Genomic DNA, 17,225 nt, shown 5'->3' with positions numbered 1-17,225 from the left:
TTTAATTCAAAATTAATACTCCCTCCGTCCCGGGCTACTCGCTCATTTCCTTTTCGGCTCGGAGATTAAGGAATGAGTGTATAGGAAAGTCAAAAATGACGGCTGTAGGTGAAATTTTTTACTAAAAATGGAAAGAGTGCAAGTAACTTGGGACGTCCAAAAAGGAAATAAGTGCGAGTAGTGCGGGACGGAGGGAGTAATTATAAACTAAAAAAATTTAAAATTAGAACATAAAAAAATTGCAAAAAAATTTAAAAAATTAGAAAATCACGTGGTGAGCTTCGTCGCCCATCTCCCTCTCCCTCTTCTTCCTCTTCCAAAATCCTAAAAAATCAGAAATTGGGGCAACGGGTCACGGCCCGCTTCACCTCCAACGCCGGGCCGAGACTCTCGAATTGCGGCACGGGCACGCCTAACTCTGAGCCGAGCCAGACCCCGGGCAACTGCATCACCGAGACCGTCCCAGGCCGGAAATTGGGGTGGTTTAACGCTGGGGGCCGCGGGCTGGGACCCAAGTGCAGTTCGGCCCGCAGCGTTGGGGATGCCCTTACTGACCAAGTGCGATCATGCAAAACACTCATTCTACTCACTTTTGTTATAAAATCAATTTATAAAAGTAACACTCATATTTTACTAATTTTTTATGCCACTTTCTTTTATAATGTCAAACTATTTCTTAAAATCCAAGCCTATAAAAAATTAAACATTTAGTAGCGAACGGGGGGAGTATTATAATTGTTTGATAGAAATACAACATACGTAATTAACATACTGCTTCTATTCCGTAAAATTTTAAATTTTGAGAACGGTCTAAATTTTAATGAGAGCTTGGTAAAGTATATTAGTCTAATGAAACTCAATTATTTAATATTATAATAATGTGTTTTTAAAAATATTTCAAAAAATAGAAAAAGACTAATTTTACGAAGGGAATAAAATAGAAGTGTATTAATTTTTTGAAAGTAAAAGCAAACTACTTTTTGAAGAGGTGTAGTTCCTCATCACCTTAATTGGTGGTCTTTTTCGAGTGTCAAATAAACTTGGAGCAACAAGAAAAAAATGTGCAGAATTACAAAAGCATTAGAAATGACAAATCGATATCATGTGGATGGAGGTGGACCCCAAGTAATGAGAAGATGAGTCAGCAATGGGAAAATTTTCCTGCCTCGCATTGAATACTGACACGTCAGATTTCACTCTGTTTCTCTTCCTCCTATTATTTCTATTTAACTATTTCCATTCCATCTCTCCAACACAATTAAACAAGAAAAAGAGTAAGATATGGGCGAAGTAAGTGCCATTTCCCTACACATTTTGACCTTCTCTTTTTCTCCCCTAATTATGTCTAAAGTGTGTGGTGGATTTTGAGGTATTATGATTCTTTTGAATGCATGGTGTGATGTGATGAAGTATATTGAAAGTGGAGATTAGTTATAAAATGCAATGTTGAAGTGTTTTGAGGTGTAATTGCAGGAGAAGAAAGAGGATGTGTCGGCGGAGAAGAAGAAAGAAGAAGTAAAAGAAGAGAAAACAGAAGAGGAAAATAAGAAAGATGGTGAAGAAGATGAAGAGGAAGTTAAAGAGATTGTGCTAAAAGTGGACATGCATTGCGAGGCCTGCGCCCGCAAAGTTGCACGAGCACTAAAAGGCTTTCAAGGTTTTTCACTATTCAATCTTTAGAATAAATGTTTTTGAAATGCATCACTACTTAGTCGATGAAAATTGTGATATCTTGGGTATTATTTTCAAAGATTTAATTTTATAGTAGTAAGTGAACTATTGTGTTAGCACACGTACGCATAGGGGATGGGTAGGTACGGTATACCTTATCGAAACCACCATACCGTATATCTTACCGTAAATTCGGTATGCGAAAAAATCATACATTTATCTTACCGATATCGTACCTCATTTTTGGTATGCCGTATCAAAGTTCGGTATACCATACTTTTGCGGTATACCTTACTTTCAATATCAATGAAAATTGAATATTTGAGTTTTTAGAATACTATTTATATTTTATAGTAATTTTAATAATATACGGGGTATTAAATACTAGTATATTTTATTCATATTATATTATATTTCACAATAAATTTTATAATTTAAAAATATATAAAATACTTTATATATTATTATATTCATATTTTACGGTATATACCTTAAATTACGGTATATACCGAATTTCGGTATGCCGCAGTATACCGCGGTATATAAAAATTCATACCTTTACCTTACCGAAATATTTCAGTAAGGTATCATACCGTACCGAAAATCACGGTATACCGAAAAATCGGTATTTTCGGTATTTTTGCGGTACGATAAGGTCGGTATTTCGGTATTTTTTCCCCAGCCCTACATACGCATATGCTCTATGAAAAAAAAAATACTACTCCTACCTCTGAATTTAGTAGGGTTACTAAAAAATTCCTAAACTCTTCAAGGAGTATTTTGGATTTTATATAGTAACTTGAGTATTTAATTATTCCCTCCATTCCATATTAGTAAAGTCATTATTTTCGGCATAAAGATTAAGAAATAGATGGAGTATACTAAGTGAGAGATTATAAAGTATGAAAAAACAAAAAGAAAAGTAGATAGAATAAATTAAACGATGAAATAAAATAAGTGAGAGAAAAAATGTTACTTTTTGCTAAATAGATAAATAGCTCTACTATGATGGAACATTCTAAAATAGAAAATGACTCAATTATTATGGAACGATGAAAGTATCTTTTTATGCCCATGTTAGATACTACTACTACTACTACTACTATATGATACTGTATCTAATGTTTTCTGAATTGGGATTACTGAAATACTCCTATGGGTCTCATAGCAGCAGTATACTCCCTCTGTCTCATGTTACTTGCATTGTTGTTTTTCGGCTCGTCACAAACTCCTTACACTATTTATAGTTTAAGTTAGAATTAATGCATTTAATTAATATGTTAGTTTAATTTAAGAGCTCATTTATTATGTGATGTCTCATTACACTTAAAATTTTAATTTAATTACACTAAAAAATCAATCCCAAATTTACGGCCTAAAATGAAAAGTGCGAGTAACATGGGACGGAGGGAGTATTTTTTTTCCGTCAAATCTCTAATAAATGTTTCATATTATTTTTTTTTCTTTTAATAAGTAGACATCACATTTATTAATTCATTTCACTCACGAGTTTTATAAAACTCACATATAAAAAAAAAGGACTCATGACACACATTTCAGTAAAATTTTGACTCATTTTTCATTATAAAATCAAACAATTTTTAATATATTTTTAAAATTGGATATGATAAGAATAATTATTTAATTGACGGTAGTATTTGTTATCATTACATATATTCCCGCAGAATTTAAATTTCAGTACTGTGTCTTCTTCTTATACATAGAATAATTGTATTTAAAAAAAATTGAAAAAAGGTTTTGGAATGTATAGGAGTGGAGGAAGTAAGGGCAGATTACAAGGCGAGCAAAGTGGTGGTGAAAGTGAAAGGGAAGGATGCAGACCCTCTAAAGGTGTGCCAAAGGATTGAAAAGAAAAGTGGTCGAAAAGTGAAAATCATTTCCCCGCTCCCAAACAAGGAACAAGAAGACGATAATATGCAGCAGCAACACAGCAGCAATGATCCTCAACCAAGCAAACAACAGGTACTCTTTCATTTCTCTGCTCTGTCCTTTGCAATTTGTGCTGACATGATAAGCACTCCACATCAAATTGGGACACCCCACCACGTTTAACGATGGATGTACTTACCTTTTTGTAGCCCCCACTCCATTTGTTGATGATATTTTTAATTAGATGCTTAAACATGTGTGTGTAAATTGGATTTATTTCTACTAGTTTCTCTCTATTTGTAAGATGCATTTGCCAAATTGTAGTACTAGTATTTTGTAAATTTAACCATGTCCTATTTAGGTGTCTCAGTCTTCCCCTGTTTCATTGTATCAATCATCAATAAAGATGTTAGGATTTTTGTGTTTCACATTGCAGCCTCCCCCTGTCATAACGGTGGTGTTAAAAGTCCGAATGCATTGCGAAGCATGTGCTCAAGTACTGCAGAAGAGAATTGGGAAAGTTCATGGTAAGTTATAACTTTGCAATCTCTGCCTTTGATCATTCACAGATTACTAACCGAATTCTTGGAATTAAACTGATAACGAGAGGAGAGTAGTCAAGCTATTTCTTCGTTGAACAAGAGAGCGGTCATATAACGCACATGCTTCAGTCTCATCTGATCCTAATGATATCATTCGTGAGCATCTTTGAGAAATAGACATGCTTGCGTTTACTCATCAACAGCTACATATATAAGCTTACATTTAAGGCTCTTCAAGAAACTCAAAAACTATGTTATTTAAGAAAATGAACTTTTGTTCATGTTGAATTTTCAGCAATTGAAGGCTTTGTTTATATGGTGGCAATAGTAGAATGGAATGAAATATGATTATTTTAACTATAAAAAAGAGACTACATGTTGGATAAAGAATTGAATGTAAGAAGTTAGCAAGCTGAGTTTAAAATGAGACTAAAACAATGTGTTGCAGGTGTAGAATCAGTGACGACAGAGATTGCAAATGATCGTGTAATTGTGAAAGGCGTATTGGATCCAGAAAAGCTAGTGAACGACGTGTACAAGCGAACCGGCAAGCATGCATCAATAGTAAAAGAAGAAGAGAAGAAGGAAGAGGAAAAAGAGGAGCAGAAACAAGATGATAAGAAAGAGGCAGAAGAGAGGAAGGAAGATGAAGATGATGAGAAAACTGAGATCAAGAAAATGGAGCATTGGCCCTCAAACTACTACCACTTGGAGCATGCTTATGCCCCTCAGTTCTTCAGCGATGAGAATCCACACGCCTGCATTGTTATGTAACCAAATAATTATTTTAATTCTCTATGTTTCATATGTCAATAACGGTGATTGAGTGAGGGATTTATATGCCTGATCACTGGCAATATTCAGTTATTAATTTTCCTGTGCACAGGAAATAGATAGTCCCTATTATTATGTAAATAGTTGTTTGAAATGTGGTTGTAATCCATTTTAGGCTTCTATGATCAAATAAATTATTGCGAGTTTTTAATTAACGAGGCTGTGCTTGATTACCGATACATGTTACTAATTTAATTGACTCATTTTTTTTATTTATTTTGGAAAGTTCTAAGATATTTGAGTTATTTCTATTTTTGTTAAAAAAGTAACACTCTCTTTTACCTTATTCACCATCCAATTAATACATTATTTTTAATCTCCGTGTCGAAAAAAAGTGTCTCAATTAGGCAAGTAACGGAGGGAGTATTACTTAGCTTTGCCTTATAACCCTGAATAAGAATAATGAAGTTAGTAGTAGTTTTCGAGAATATAAGAATTTTTATCTGGGCATCCGTGATACATTTTATGATATTTTAGACCACTTTTTATGTTCATAACAAGTAGGATAAAAGGTCACGTAGAAAATCACATTGATTTAATTGTATTAAATATGATAAAAAAGCATTGTAAGTTAGTCAAATATGGTGATAAACAGTATTCCAGATTTTGAATTCCAGATTTGCTTTGAAATTTTGTATCGTTAGAAATTGAAAAGACATTTATATTTATTGTGTTCCATGAGTCTGCTATGATTGTTAAATAAAATATCTGCTTCTTTTTAAATTTGAGATTTGCGCTGGAAATGTGCATGTTGAGTGAAAGAATTTTGTATTTCTTTTCTTGAATTTATTGCTTCTGCTTTCGTCGCGCTGTTCATATAATGCAGTAGACGTGAGAAGTTTTATCTTGCTCCATGTAAAAGTTATCTAATAATCTAATCTTTTGTTGTTTTGTTTGACAGATCACCAAATCTCAAATGCCCTAAACTTGAAACTTGCTTTTTCATCTTAGGAAATTGTGCAATTAGAACGGTTTCAAAACTTAGATGGTTGGAAGAATTTCACCTTACTATTAGACCAGGGCTTGGTGTAGCCCAATTGAACCTATTGGTATTTCTTGTCCAATAATGAAATTTCAACGGATTTAAGTACATGCTTCCAACATATGAATATAATGGTTTTGTTGATTGATACTTTCGAAATCTATATGCCTTCGCAATCAGCAAAAGCATGCCTAATCTACAACATCTTCAAGTTTTTGCACATTGGATGGGAAATGAAGGACTTGAACTCATCCTTGACAGTTGTCCACGCCTCGAATCACTTGACATTCGGAGATGTTTTAATCTCGATCTTGAAGGGGATTTAGGGAAAAGATGTCGTCCGCAAATAAAAGATCTTAAACTCCCTAATGACTCAGTCAGTGATGTACCATGGCCTAATTGCGATGGTGGCGATCCTTTTAGTACTTCTGTCTTCTGCTTTGAACATTATATCTATGACTATTATAAAAATAATTTTGAGCCAGCGCTTCTACTACAACTTCTTTAGACGATAAAGACACATGTTAACATTAACACTCCCATTTTCCCCCTTTTGCTGGTTTTTGTTTTTGGGTTGATCTATAATTTTGGAGCTTTCATCCTATCTTCAATTTAACAATACTCTTTATTATCAATATACTTTTATGCATTTATTTTGTAGCGTAATTTCGTAGCTGCCCAGCTTAATGTATATAGATGTAGCAATGTGATCATATAACCAAATAACTTAATATGGGCCACACAGTTTTACAATCTAGTGGCTAGAATTAATCTCTCTTTTTTCTATTAATATTTAAATATGAAAAGGGCAATTTTGATATTTGAGTTATATGAAATCACACGGTTATTCTCCCAATTCTATTTGGGAAATCACTTTCTCTCTCCTAAAATAATTCAATTTTTAGGTATATTTAGGGATATCCATCCACTATAAAATTTGTGAGAATTCCAAAATTAGGTCAAATATTATGAATTTAGAGACTAATATCCATAATTTCTTTTAAGCCTATTTTTGGGTATTACTACAAAATTAACTTTGTTCGGGCCAATTTTATTGGGCTTGAGGTAGTTTCGGGTCAATCCTATGAAGTTTGTGGGCTTTCTGTTTAGGTTCATACAGGTGATATTTTGGGCTAATCTGAGAATTTCAAGTTGAATTGTTATTAATAATCCTACTAAAATTCACAATGAAATCCAGAAAAGAAAATGGAAGAAATGAATCGACATTTAATGCTCAGTGGTCTTATTGAAACACCTCATATCCTACTAATAATATTTCCAATCAAATCTCCAAAGCGAAAATCATTATGAGGTAGAAACAATTAATAATTTGATTGTCGCATTCAATCTAATTAAAGTCCAACAAAAAATATTGGAAAAGGGAAAAGTGAAGTGGCGGATGAGCAAAATGTGATGTGAGGTTTAAAGCAGCCACGCCACGCGATGAGCACGAATTCAGACGGCAATAGTTACTAAATCTGCTGCTTTACTGAAGATCGCGTCAAACATCCTCCAGTTTGCTCATGCACACCACGGACTGATACTCCTACGTGGCGCTTCCCCATTGGGTCCCACACAGATTCCATGCACCAGACTGTGTCGGAACCCAAACAACACCACCGCTCTCCGCTTCAAACACCTTCCGCCACTACCATTAATGGCTCATTTAATTGCACGATAACACTCCTCATTTTAATCATTAAATTACAAATATATTTGGTCATATTATTGCCAAATATCTTTTCACATATTAATTCACTTAACTACTGCCTTTTAAGGAGTGGGTGATATATTTCTAATATCCTCATCGAGATATGGACTGACACTTTCTTTTCACACATTTTTCCTTTTAATAAATCATAACGTGCACTTTTTTTATAGTAAATCTCAAATAATTCATTTCATTTTTTTCTTTAAAAAATCATTAGATGAATTTAACAGACACATAATTTTGGGCGAAATTACGTAAACACTTCATCTGTTATATTAATGATATAAATAATTGTAGTATGTCCCAAAAAAATACTACTTTCATATGGAATTATATACTATAGTAGTATTATTTTATGTAAAATCACAAAGCCAGGAAACCCGTGAACTGGTAGTATTTGGTCATAAAATAAGAGTAATTCATGATTACAAGCTAAAACCAGCTTCTGAGTTTGCTCATTATGTATAGCACTTCACAAATAATTCATGACTTAGTTGTCAATGGTTTGATATTATACACACCAATTATGAATAGATTGTGATTTTGCAGTAAAACTGAAATAATGAAAATGACTACTTTTATCTTTACTTATCCTTGTAGTAACAATTTTAATTAATTAAATTAAATCTTATAGAAATAACCAATAATTTGGTTGGAAAGAGAATCTCAAAGTGTACATTTAATGGTCTCGTGTGACCCCCTTCGATATTGCCCTATATATATATATATATATATATATATATATATATATATCTCACTAAACTCTAGTACAATTGTACAAACACAAATATACTGAGTAATCATATCGGAAGCCAATACCATCAATGGTGACCGATTCCAATGGCAATGGCAAAGAGGCGGAGAGATGCTCCGTGGAGGAGGTGGCGCTGGTGGTTCCGGAGACGGACGACCCGAGTCTCCCGGTGATGACATTCCGTGCATGGGTGCTCGGCGTCTCCTCCTGCGCACTCCTCATATTCTTCAACACCTTCTTCATCTACCGAACTCAGCCACTCTCCATCTCCGCCATCCTCATGCAGATTGCCGTGCTCCCCCTCGGGAAGTTCATGGCCGCCACTCTCCCGGACAAGGAGTACACTCTGTTCGGGAGGTGGCGCTTCAGCCTCAACCCGGGCCCCTTCAACATAAAGGAGCATGTCATCATCACGGTCATAGCCAATTGCGGGGTCTCCCAGGGCGGTGGCGACGCCTACTCCATTGGCGCCGTTACTGTCATGAAGGGCTATTACAAGCAGACACTGAATTTCCTCTGTGCTCTTTTGATAGTTTTGACCACTCAGGTACTACTATTGTTTTCCTTCATAAAAACTAATAAATGTGTGTTTGATTTGATCTTATGCCTAATTGCAGATGGTAGGATATGGATGGGCTGGGATGCTGAGGAAATACTTGGTTGATCCAGTTGAGATGTGGTGGCCTTCCAATGTTGCCCAAGTTTCCTTGTTTAGGTAACAAAACATGTTTCTTTCCTTCATTGAGGATTGTATTTATCAGCTCTCATTCTTCATTGCTAGTCCACTTCACAACAACAGCTGACTAAATGAAATCTTGCTTTTTTGTCTCCTAACAGGGCCCTACACGAGAGGGAGTCTAAGTCGATGGGGATGACGAGGATGCGATTTTTCCTAATCTGCATGGCAGCAAGTTTCATCTACTACTTATTCCCGGGATACCTGTTTCAGATTCTGACATTCTTCTCTTGGGTGTGCTCAGCAGATTGGCTTGGGTTACCATGGCCTCGGTGTGGGTGCATTCACCCTCGACTGGGCTGGGATTTCGGCCTACCATGGCAGCCCTTTGGTCACACCCTTTTCCTCTATCCTGAATGTCATGGTTGGCTTCATCATGTTCATATACATCATTGTCCCCGTCTGTTACTGGAAGTTCAATACCTTTGATGCGCGCAAGTTCCCTGTATTTTCGAACCAGTTGTTTACTTCTAATGGCCATAAATATGATACAACTAAGATCTTGACCCCGCAGTTTGATCTAAATATATCTGCCTATGAAAAGTATAGCAAGCTCTACCTTAGCCCTCTGTTTGCATTGGATCAGGATTCGCGAGGTTCACAGCCACACTCACCCATGTAGCGCTGTTTCATGGCAGGTTCGGTTGCAACTCATTGGTGATGCATATCTTGATGTCTTTGTTGATGGTTTCATAACTGGAGGTGTTGTTTTGTGTTGGGCAGTGATATCTGGAAGCAAAGCCGAGCTGCAGTGAAGAACGCGAAGGCGGATGTTCATACAAAGCTGATGCAAAGTTACAAGCAAGTTCCTCAGTGGTGGTTCTTGGTTCTACTAGTTGGCAGCATCGTGTTATCCTTATTGTTGTCCTTTGTCTGGAAAGTCGTCGTGCAGCTGCCCTGGTGGGGGATGCTCTTCGCGTTCGCCTTGGCTTGGGTCGTCACCCTCCCCATCGGAGTCATTCAAGCCACCACAAACCAGGTGAAGAAAGGTTAAATCAAAACCTTGTACTCTTTTATCCATCAACTAACTTTGTTTTTGATCAAATGATTGCAGCAACCAGGATACGACATAATCGCGCAGTTCATCATCGGATACATCCTTCTGGGAAAACCTATTGCAAATCTGCTATTCAAGATATACGGACGAATCAGCACGGTCCATGCTCTCTCCTTCCTTGCAGATCTCAAACTCGGCCACTACATGAAGATCCCACCACGGAGCATGTTCTGGGCTCAGCTGGTTGGAACACTAGTTTCCGGGACGGTGAACCTGGGAGTTGCATGGTGGATGTTGGAAAACATTGAAAACATCTGCGGCATCGAGTCATTGCACCCTGAGAGCCGTGGACGTGCCCCAAGTTCCGTGTGACCTTTGACGCGTCGGTGATTTGGGGTCTGATTGGGCCGGAGAGGCTTTTCGGAGCAGGAGGGCTGTACCGGAACCTGGTGTGGTTGTTCCTGGTTGGAGCAGTGTTGCCAGTACTGGTATGGTTGTTGAGCAAAATGTTCCCGAACAACAAGTGGATACCCCTCATTAACATTCCGGTCATCTCCTACGGTTTTGCTGGAATGCCGCCAGCCACGCCCACCAACATCGCTAGCTGGATCCTGACGGGCACCATATTCAACTATTTTGTCTTCAAATATAGAAGAACGTGGTGGCAACGATACAACTACGTTTTGTCAGCTGCACTAGATGCTGGGACGGCTTTCATGGGGGTTCTCTTGTTTTTCGCTCTGCAGAATGGGGGCAAGAATGTCAAGTGGTGGGGGTCGGAGCTCGACCACTGCCCGCTCGCTTCCTGCCCAACCGCGCCGGGGATTTTTGTCCCAGGCTGCCCTGTTTTCCGTTAAAGTATATTGGGACAAATTGCTATAGTCAGTTCTTAATGTGGATGATAATATCCTCGTTACTTAATTTATCTACAAATGCTACAAAATCTTGAACCAGATTGCCCCAATGAAATACCAGCCAGGAAATTTGATGGTCTGTTCTTTATTTTTGTGTTTTGTACAATCTTTTTCAAATTTGATAGTACCAGATATTAAAGTGACCAGAATTGTTGTGAATTAGAATCACGAAAGAGGCTTTTTATCAAACTCGGATTGAGAATTAAGGCGAAGTTTGTAATCTATGAAAAGTACCAATGAAACAGTGGATCATTTATTTTTTCCTTCCTGAATTAACTCCACAGCAATATCAAGCAAAGAAGATAAATAGACAGCAAGTGGAAAACAATAGCTCAATTAATTGCACGTGAAAATAGATTTTTAAATATTCCTCGTATGGCTATTTTTTCAATCCAATTTACCTCTGATTGGGAAATCAAGGCTTAAAGATATGGCACAATCTTTACCTCTGTATGGACTTGTAAAGCACGACCGTCACGTATTTGGAAAGGAAGCGATTCGTAGAACCGAGTGCCACGACAGATGGGCGGCTCCTATCTCTATGCATGTAAAGATGGTTTAGCACTACATGCGGCGGTCTCGAGTAAGGAGGCGGAATCTCCATCTGGGGTGATGGTGCATTCAGTAATGTCAAATTTAGATGTGGTGGAACCATTGGTGGTTCCTTTCCAAAATCCTCTTGACCAAGTTGAGTATTGTTATAGCTAGAGTCTGGTGATTGAGGCGGTTCAAAGCCAGAAATGCTATCGATATCTTCTGGAACATAATCCTGAAGCATGAGTTAGAAGAGTCAATAAGAATCCTGAGGAAATCATTGATTCTTCGTTATGTTTCAAGTTACAACAGTTTATATGCAAGAATAACAGCAGCAGCAGCAGCAAAAAACCGTAACAACCCAACAATTTAATAGTCATAATCAAATATTGTTCCATGACTAAATCCTCTCAGAGTTGAAGAGCAGTCTGGCATTACATCATACTACATTCTTAATTTGAGAAACTAGATATTAGCCTGCAGATCAATAGTCAATAGGTATTAATAGTATCAAGCAGATTTATATTGACTTTAGTTTTTCCAGAGAAACAGACTTTAGTTTTTCCAGATATGTAAACTGATCAAATATCAGATTTGAATCTTCTAGAAAACTTATTCAACCAGCCAAATATACCAGATTTGAATCTTCTAGACCAACTTATTCGACAAGCCAACCACCATCGCATAAGTAGCTTGTAAAAAAATCAATTACACAGGTAGTTAGAGAGTTCAGAAACTTGTTTTATACGATTGAGAGTGGAAATCCTAGAGTATTAATTTAGCCTTACTTCATGACAATGATGTGGTTTTACACATTCATTACCAGGACAATGATCCAACAAACTGTCAATACCATTGTGCCCATTAACTAATAATATAACTATCATGTGTGACCAAAAACAAGCAAACATAGAAAAGAAAAAGAAAAGCATCAAGGTCACCCACAGTGCTAGAGAGTAACAACAAAATAAAGTAGACTGACATTGAATCCAAAGATATCAATTCTACTTGCTCTTGCACGAGTTTTTGTACTTCTTCCTTATTCTAAGAACAAATACAGAGGTTATAGCTTTCATGTAGAGCAAAATGAAAGGATTTAAAGGATTAAATAAATGTTTACCTGCAAATCTAAAACGTTACAAGTATTTCCTGAATCATCCTGCTCGCAAGGCAGATCTGGGGAATGCCTCCATTGTCCATCTACGAGAAACCTGTACTGGTAAACTCCCGATGGAAGTACCTTCATGATGGTGAAGTCTTTCCCCGATCTCTGCAAGGGCTTCCTGTGGAAGATGATCTAAAAATGTGCTCATAATCTACAATAACTAAACGGTGAATGGATTCAAGAACTAAAGAATAACCTTGACTTCCAGCTATCCCATGACCCCTCCACAAAGACTTCCTTGCCTCCGTAGCTCCATGTAATCATACTTGGAATGCCTTGCTCATTATACACATCCTCATAACCTGAGCTAGTCTGCATCCATGAAGGACTAGGGATGTTCAACTCGTCAGGTCTTTGTAAAGGAACCACTGGCATCTGAATTTAAAACAAGATAGGGAATTCTTTCAATCTATAGCATAAGGAGATTAGAGAAGACAAACACCGTAAAGGAATTCAACGAATCTGAAAATTTAAAGCGGGGATTTCCTCATGACACGAAAAGACTCCAGGATGATTACGCATTGGTTGATAAATTTTCCAACTTTTTGAGTTGGCGTATCTATCCTTGCAAATGTGCAACCACAAGAATCCACCTAAATGGTGAACTCTTTCATACCATATAATTCAATTAGACGAATAGTGCCCTACTGAATTAAACAAAAATCTAAAAACAAATGGTAAGCATTATTTCAGCATACCAAATCATGGCTCCACCTTGGATAGTGTAGGTAATGCAACAGTCATCCATTCACATACCAAAAAAATACCTCAAAGGATAGAACAATCCGAAATAGCACTGAATACTATACGTTCCACCCAAACATAACCCCCCAAAAAAATCCAATCTTCACACAATCTAATAAAATAAAGAAGAAATCCCCAACGCATTAAATCACAAGAAAAAGCAAATTTTGTGGATAATCTAAAAAAGAAAGAAATCAAGAGAAGTGACCTGAGGTCTGAACATGAGAGGCGACTGAGAAGCCCTAGGACTAGAAGGGGGAGAGTGGGCGAGCACCCCATCCTGATCGGCCATGCTAACCTGCGCGGTGGCGGAGTCCTCGACCACGGATTGGGTGTCGCTGCCGCTCTCCTCCCTTCCATTGGCATTCCCCATGGCAATTAATTCACCCCTAGAGCGCGGCCAACCGAGGGGGAAATAAAAGCCCTGGAAGTGAGGGAATCCAGAGCTACGGATTCCTGTTCAATGTGGTGTGGCCGAAACATGAAAAAAGGAAAAGGGCAAATGGAGGGGTGTTGGTCCGATTCAAGGATTGAAATGATTGGGGATTTTCGACGAATTGGTTGGTTGATTGAAGATGAATTGGGTGTTAAGAGTAAAAGTGTGGGAGTGGTTTAGGATTGAAGATTAAAAGGAAGTGGGATTGAATGTTGGGTTTGGAAGTATGTTGGTAAAATGGCGATGGGTTTAATATGGCGAATAATGTGGTGGGGATAACCTGTGGGCCCTATCTTTTCCTTTTCTACCAGAAAAAATATAATTGTTCAAACTAAACTAGATACATACTACATCGTCTTTATTTTATATCATTTTTTATTAGATATATTTTTATTTTATATCATTTATCTAGTTCACAATTATTTATATACAGATCTACTATATTAGTACTTCATTTTTTCTAATTGTCATTAAACCTGAAACATGAAAATATGATAATATATATGTTAGTTTCTTCCTTCTCATTATTTTGCTTCACTATTCCACGAGGCAATACCTTTATGTAAGAAATTTATAAGTCCAAATCTAAAAAAAATGTTGGAATTATTAAAAGTATTGCTATTTTAAAAATTGTTGTTTCTAAATTTGTTAAATTTGTTGGAATCTAAACACCAGTTAACACATTTTAACATGATGATATGAATGGCGGAAGATTTAGTTTTGTGAAATTTAATGATAAATAATCAATTGTTCTAAATGCTTGTTTGATAAGAATGATAAGTTATCTTAGATAATTAAGTTATGATAGGCTTTAAAATAAAAATTATGATAAGAATCGGGATAATGATTTATTTGGTGTTGTTTGATTGATAATATGAAAAACAAGATTTTAAAAAAAAACTCCAAAATACATTTGATCGACTAGAACTAGATTAATGCTTGGTAGATAAAATCACATTTTTGTCCTTTGAATTTATATAATTTATAGAATTATGTTATACTATATTAGGTTGAAATGACAATTTTTTCGATCAGTTATCTTAGCATGAATTTATGTAATTTATATTTTTAATTAACTTTTTTAAAGCTTAAAGTAAGTGAGGTGTTTGATAGCCTTAATTAACTACGGATGAAATGTAAAATGACATTTTTGTTCTTGTGCAATATATGAATATATTTATCTTATTTTGATTTATGATTTATTAAATTATTACATAAATTAATTAATTAATCAAGCTAAGTTAAGGGATGCATGTAATCCAAATTAATCATTGCATCGACTTATAATTATTTAAGCTATATTAATCATTCTGACTTTTTAAAGGTTGAAATGGTAAATTACTGCATAAATATTACTAATATCAAGCGGGCCTTGCAGGCCCAATTTATTTTATATGGGCTTTACATTTTTAACTTAGCTTCAAAACACGCAAAATATTCTATAATTATATCAACATAAGCAATCTAATTATGTCCTCAGCTAAACTACCAAATAAGCACCGAGTAGATAATAGTTGAAAAAAGCTTTCATTACACTTGTTTCCAGTGGCGGACGCAGGATTTTGCGGTTGGGGGTCCAATATACCGGTAACAATTGTAGTCTTGTAGGATATTTTTTTATGTCATTGTAGCCGAAAGTTGCGACAAAGATGCGTATAAGATAAGTAATGAGATAGAAATAATTAAATAATATGATGTATATACTTAAGTTATTAATTATGAATAAATTTTAAAATAAGTTAAGTTATAACATCAAATTTTTGGTGTATAATAGTTGTAGAAAAATAAAAAATCACAAAAAATTGCAAAGAAAATGAAATTATCAATTATGAATAAATTTTAAAATAAGTTAATTAAAATGTTTTTTTATGAATAATAGCTGGAAGAAAAATAAAAGACAAAAACTTGTAAAATATAGAAATGAGCTTCACATGAATCAAACACAGGCTTTGAAGTTCAAAGACCCGGCAACTGACCGCTCGTGTGACTGAGTAGACATGTGATTGGAATGAATATAGTTAAATTTATTTGGAATTTTTTAGGGTTCCATGGGTCCCCCAAAACCCTTAATAAGTCATCCACTACTTGTATCTAAGAGGTTAAATTAATACTTACTCCATAATAATTAAAGTGCATAAGAGGTTGCCTGTAAAGCCCCACGCGCGCACCACCATCGTCAGCCCACCTCGCCGAGGTAGCGACCCGGGGCCTTGGGCTTGGTTGTTGGCTTTAGCCGAGCCAAACTAATTCTTTTGGGCCTATAGCAAGGGTGTCCCCCATGTGTCACCTAGGTCGTATTTTGTATGTCACCTGGGGCGTCCCATGCATAGCTCGTGCGACAAATACATGTCAAAGTTTATGCGTGCACATTGAACGAGTCGTCAACGCCCATAAAGTCTGCTCGTTATGCTCCATCAAGTAAATCCACAAAGCATATTATACCTTAAGTATTCATGGACTCACCACTTAATAACTTTTTAAATTTATCCTTATATCACATTAATCTTGTATTTTATGTTGTATAATTATTTAACTTGTGATATTTTACTTGAGTTGCGGTATTTCATTTTAGGTTATCCTAAGTTAATTGAACCATTTCTTTTATAGCTAAAAACAGAACATCAAATTCTCTCATAATTTACTCTCTTTTCTATTTCACTTTATTTTCTCTCATTTATTACTTTATCTTTATTTAACCCACTAAGCACAACTTCCTTAAAATATGAAGTAACTTGAAAGTGAGTACATAATTGAAATAAAAAATACGAAATTAAAATAAATTATTTTTCCATCAAGGGAGCATGCCCAAATTTGTTTTAATGAAATCTTGTTGGAGTAGATAGTAAAGTCGTTCTTCAAGAATGAGTGGCCGCGTGTAGTTGTATGTACTATTGAATATGTATGTGAGTTCCTCAACCATCTCTCAAATTGGAAGAGAGTGTTACGGACGTACTCCGCAACGACTCCGTGATCTTCCTTCTCGACGGAACAACGAACAATTCCAACGACAACCTCGCGGAATTGATCGAGAAATTTGCTGAGTAGTGGACGTATTCCACACGACAGCAAAGAAGAGAAACGATTTGCTTGTTTCGCAAGATAGGTTTTAGGGAAAATATTTCATTCATCAAAAATAATCTGTGAAGAAATACCCTATTTTATACTAAGGACCCTAGGGCGGTTCGACGTATCCTAAAGCATCCGGGAAAGAACCGCAAAGAAAACCCGAACGGGGCTTATAACTCAGGCCCGACTCAATAGCAATTAAATTACTGTTCAACAATAACTAAAACATAAAAGGAAAGAAAATCAAAA

At 36.1% G+C, this 17,225-nt stretch overlaps 2 protein-coding genes and 1 pseudogene across 2 annotated transcripts; 2 read left to right on the top strand and 1 right to left on the bottom strand.

Moving 5' to 3' along the window:
* The first annotated feature begins 1,210 nt into the window (after positions 1-1,210).
* Positions 1,211-5,092, top strand: LOC121742960 (heavy metal-associated isoprenylated plant protein 7-like). Its single transcript, XM_042136111.1, has 5 exons — positions 1,211-1,290; positions 1,474-1,657; positions 3,443-3,654; positions 3,998-4,088; positions 4,552-5,092. Exons 1-5 carry the CDS (start codon positions 1,282-1,284, stop codon positions 4,875-4,877), a joined length of 822 nt encoding a protein of 273 aa, XP_041992045.1. The 5' UTR covers positions 1,211-1,281; the 3' UTR covers positions 4,878-5,092.
* A 3,197-nt stretch (positions 5,093-8,289) lies between these two features.
* On the top strand, positions 8,290-10,974 carry LOC121745199 (annotated as a pseudogene).
* A 375-nt stretch (positions 10,975-11,349) lies between these two features.
* On the bottom strand, positions 11,350-14,120 carry LOC121745198 (SNF1-related protein kinase regulatory subunit beta-2-like). Its single transcript, XM_042139006.1, has 4 exons — positions 13,683-14,120; positions 12,927-13,105; positions 12,686-12,848; positions 11,350-11,800 (listed from the first exon to the last, which is right to left on the bottom strand). The coding sequence occupies exons 1-4, from the start codon at positions 13,845-13,847 to the stop codon at positions 11,474-11,476; spliced, it is 834 nt and encodes a 277-aa protein (XP_041994940.1). The 5' UTR covers positions 13,848-14,120; the 3' UTR covers positions 11,350-11,473.
* Positions 14,121-17,225: the final 3,105 nt, after the last annotated feature.

The sequence above is a fragment of the Salvia splendens genome, chromosome 8, assembly GCF_004379255.2.
Source record: "Salvia splendens isolate huo1 chromosome 8, SspV2, whole genome shotgun sequence".
NCBI classification, from domain to species: Eukaryota; Viridiplantae; Streptophyta; class Magnoliopsida; order Lamiales; family Lamiaceae; genus Salvia; species Salvia splendens.
This window is presented reverse-complemented; position numbering and strand designations above follow the sequence as displayed.

Excerpts from the sequence above, each read along its gene's own strand:
- LOC121745198 (XM_042139006.1), bottom strand. The coding sequence starts at position 13,847 with ATGGGGAATGCCAATGGAAGGGAGGAGAGCGGCAGCGACACCCAATCC. Across the intron at positions 13,106-13,682 it reads CTCTCATGTTCAGACCTCAG|ATGCCAGTGGTTCCTTTACA; the intron begins GTCACTTCTCTT and ends TTTTAAATTCAG. Across the intron at positions 12,849-12,926 it reads TGGGATAGCTGGAAGTCAAG|GAAGCCCTTGCAGAGATCGG; the intron begins GTTATTCTTTAG and ends CATCTTCCACAG.
- LOC121742960 (XM_042136111.1), top strand. Across the intron at positions 3,655-3,997 it reads CTCAACCAAGCAAACAACAG|CCTCCCCCTGTCATAACGGT; the intron begins GTACTCTTTCAT and ends TTCACATTGCAG. Across the intron at positions 4,089-4,551 it reads GAGAATTGGGAAAGTTCATG|GTGTAGAATCAGTGACGACA; the intron begins GTAAGTTATAAC and ends AATGTGTTGCAG.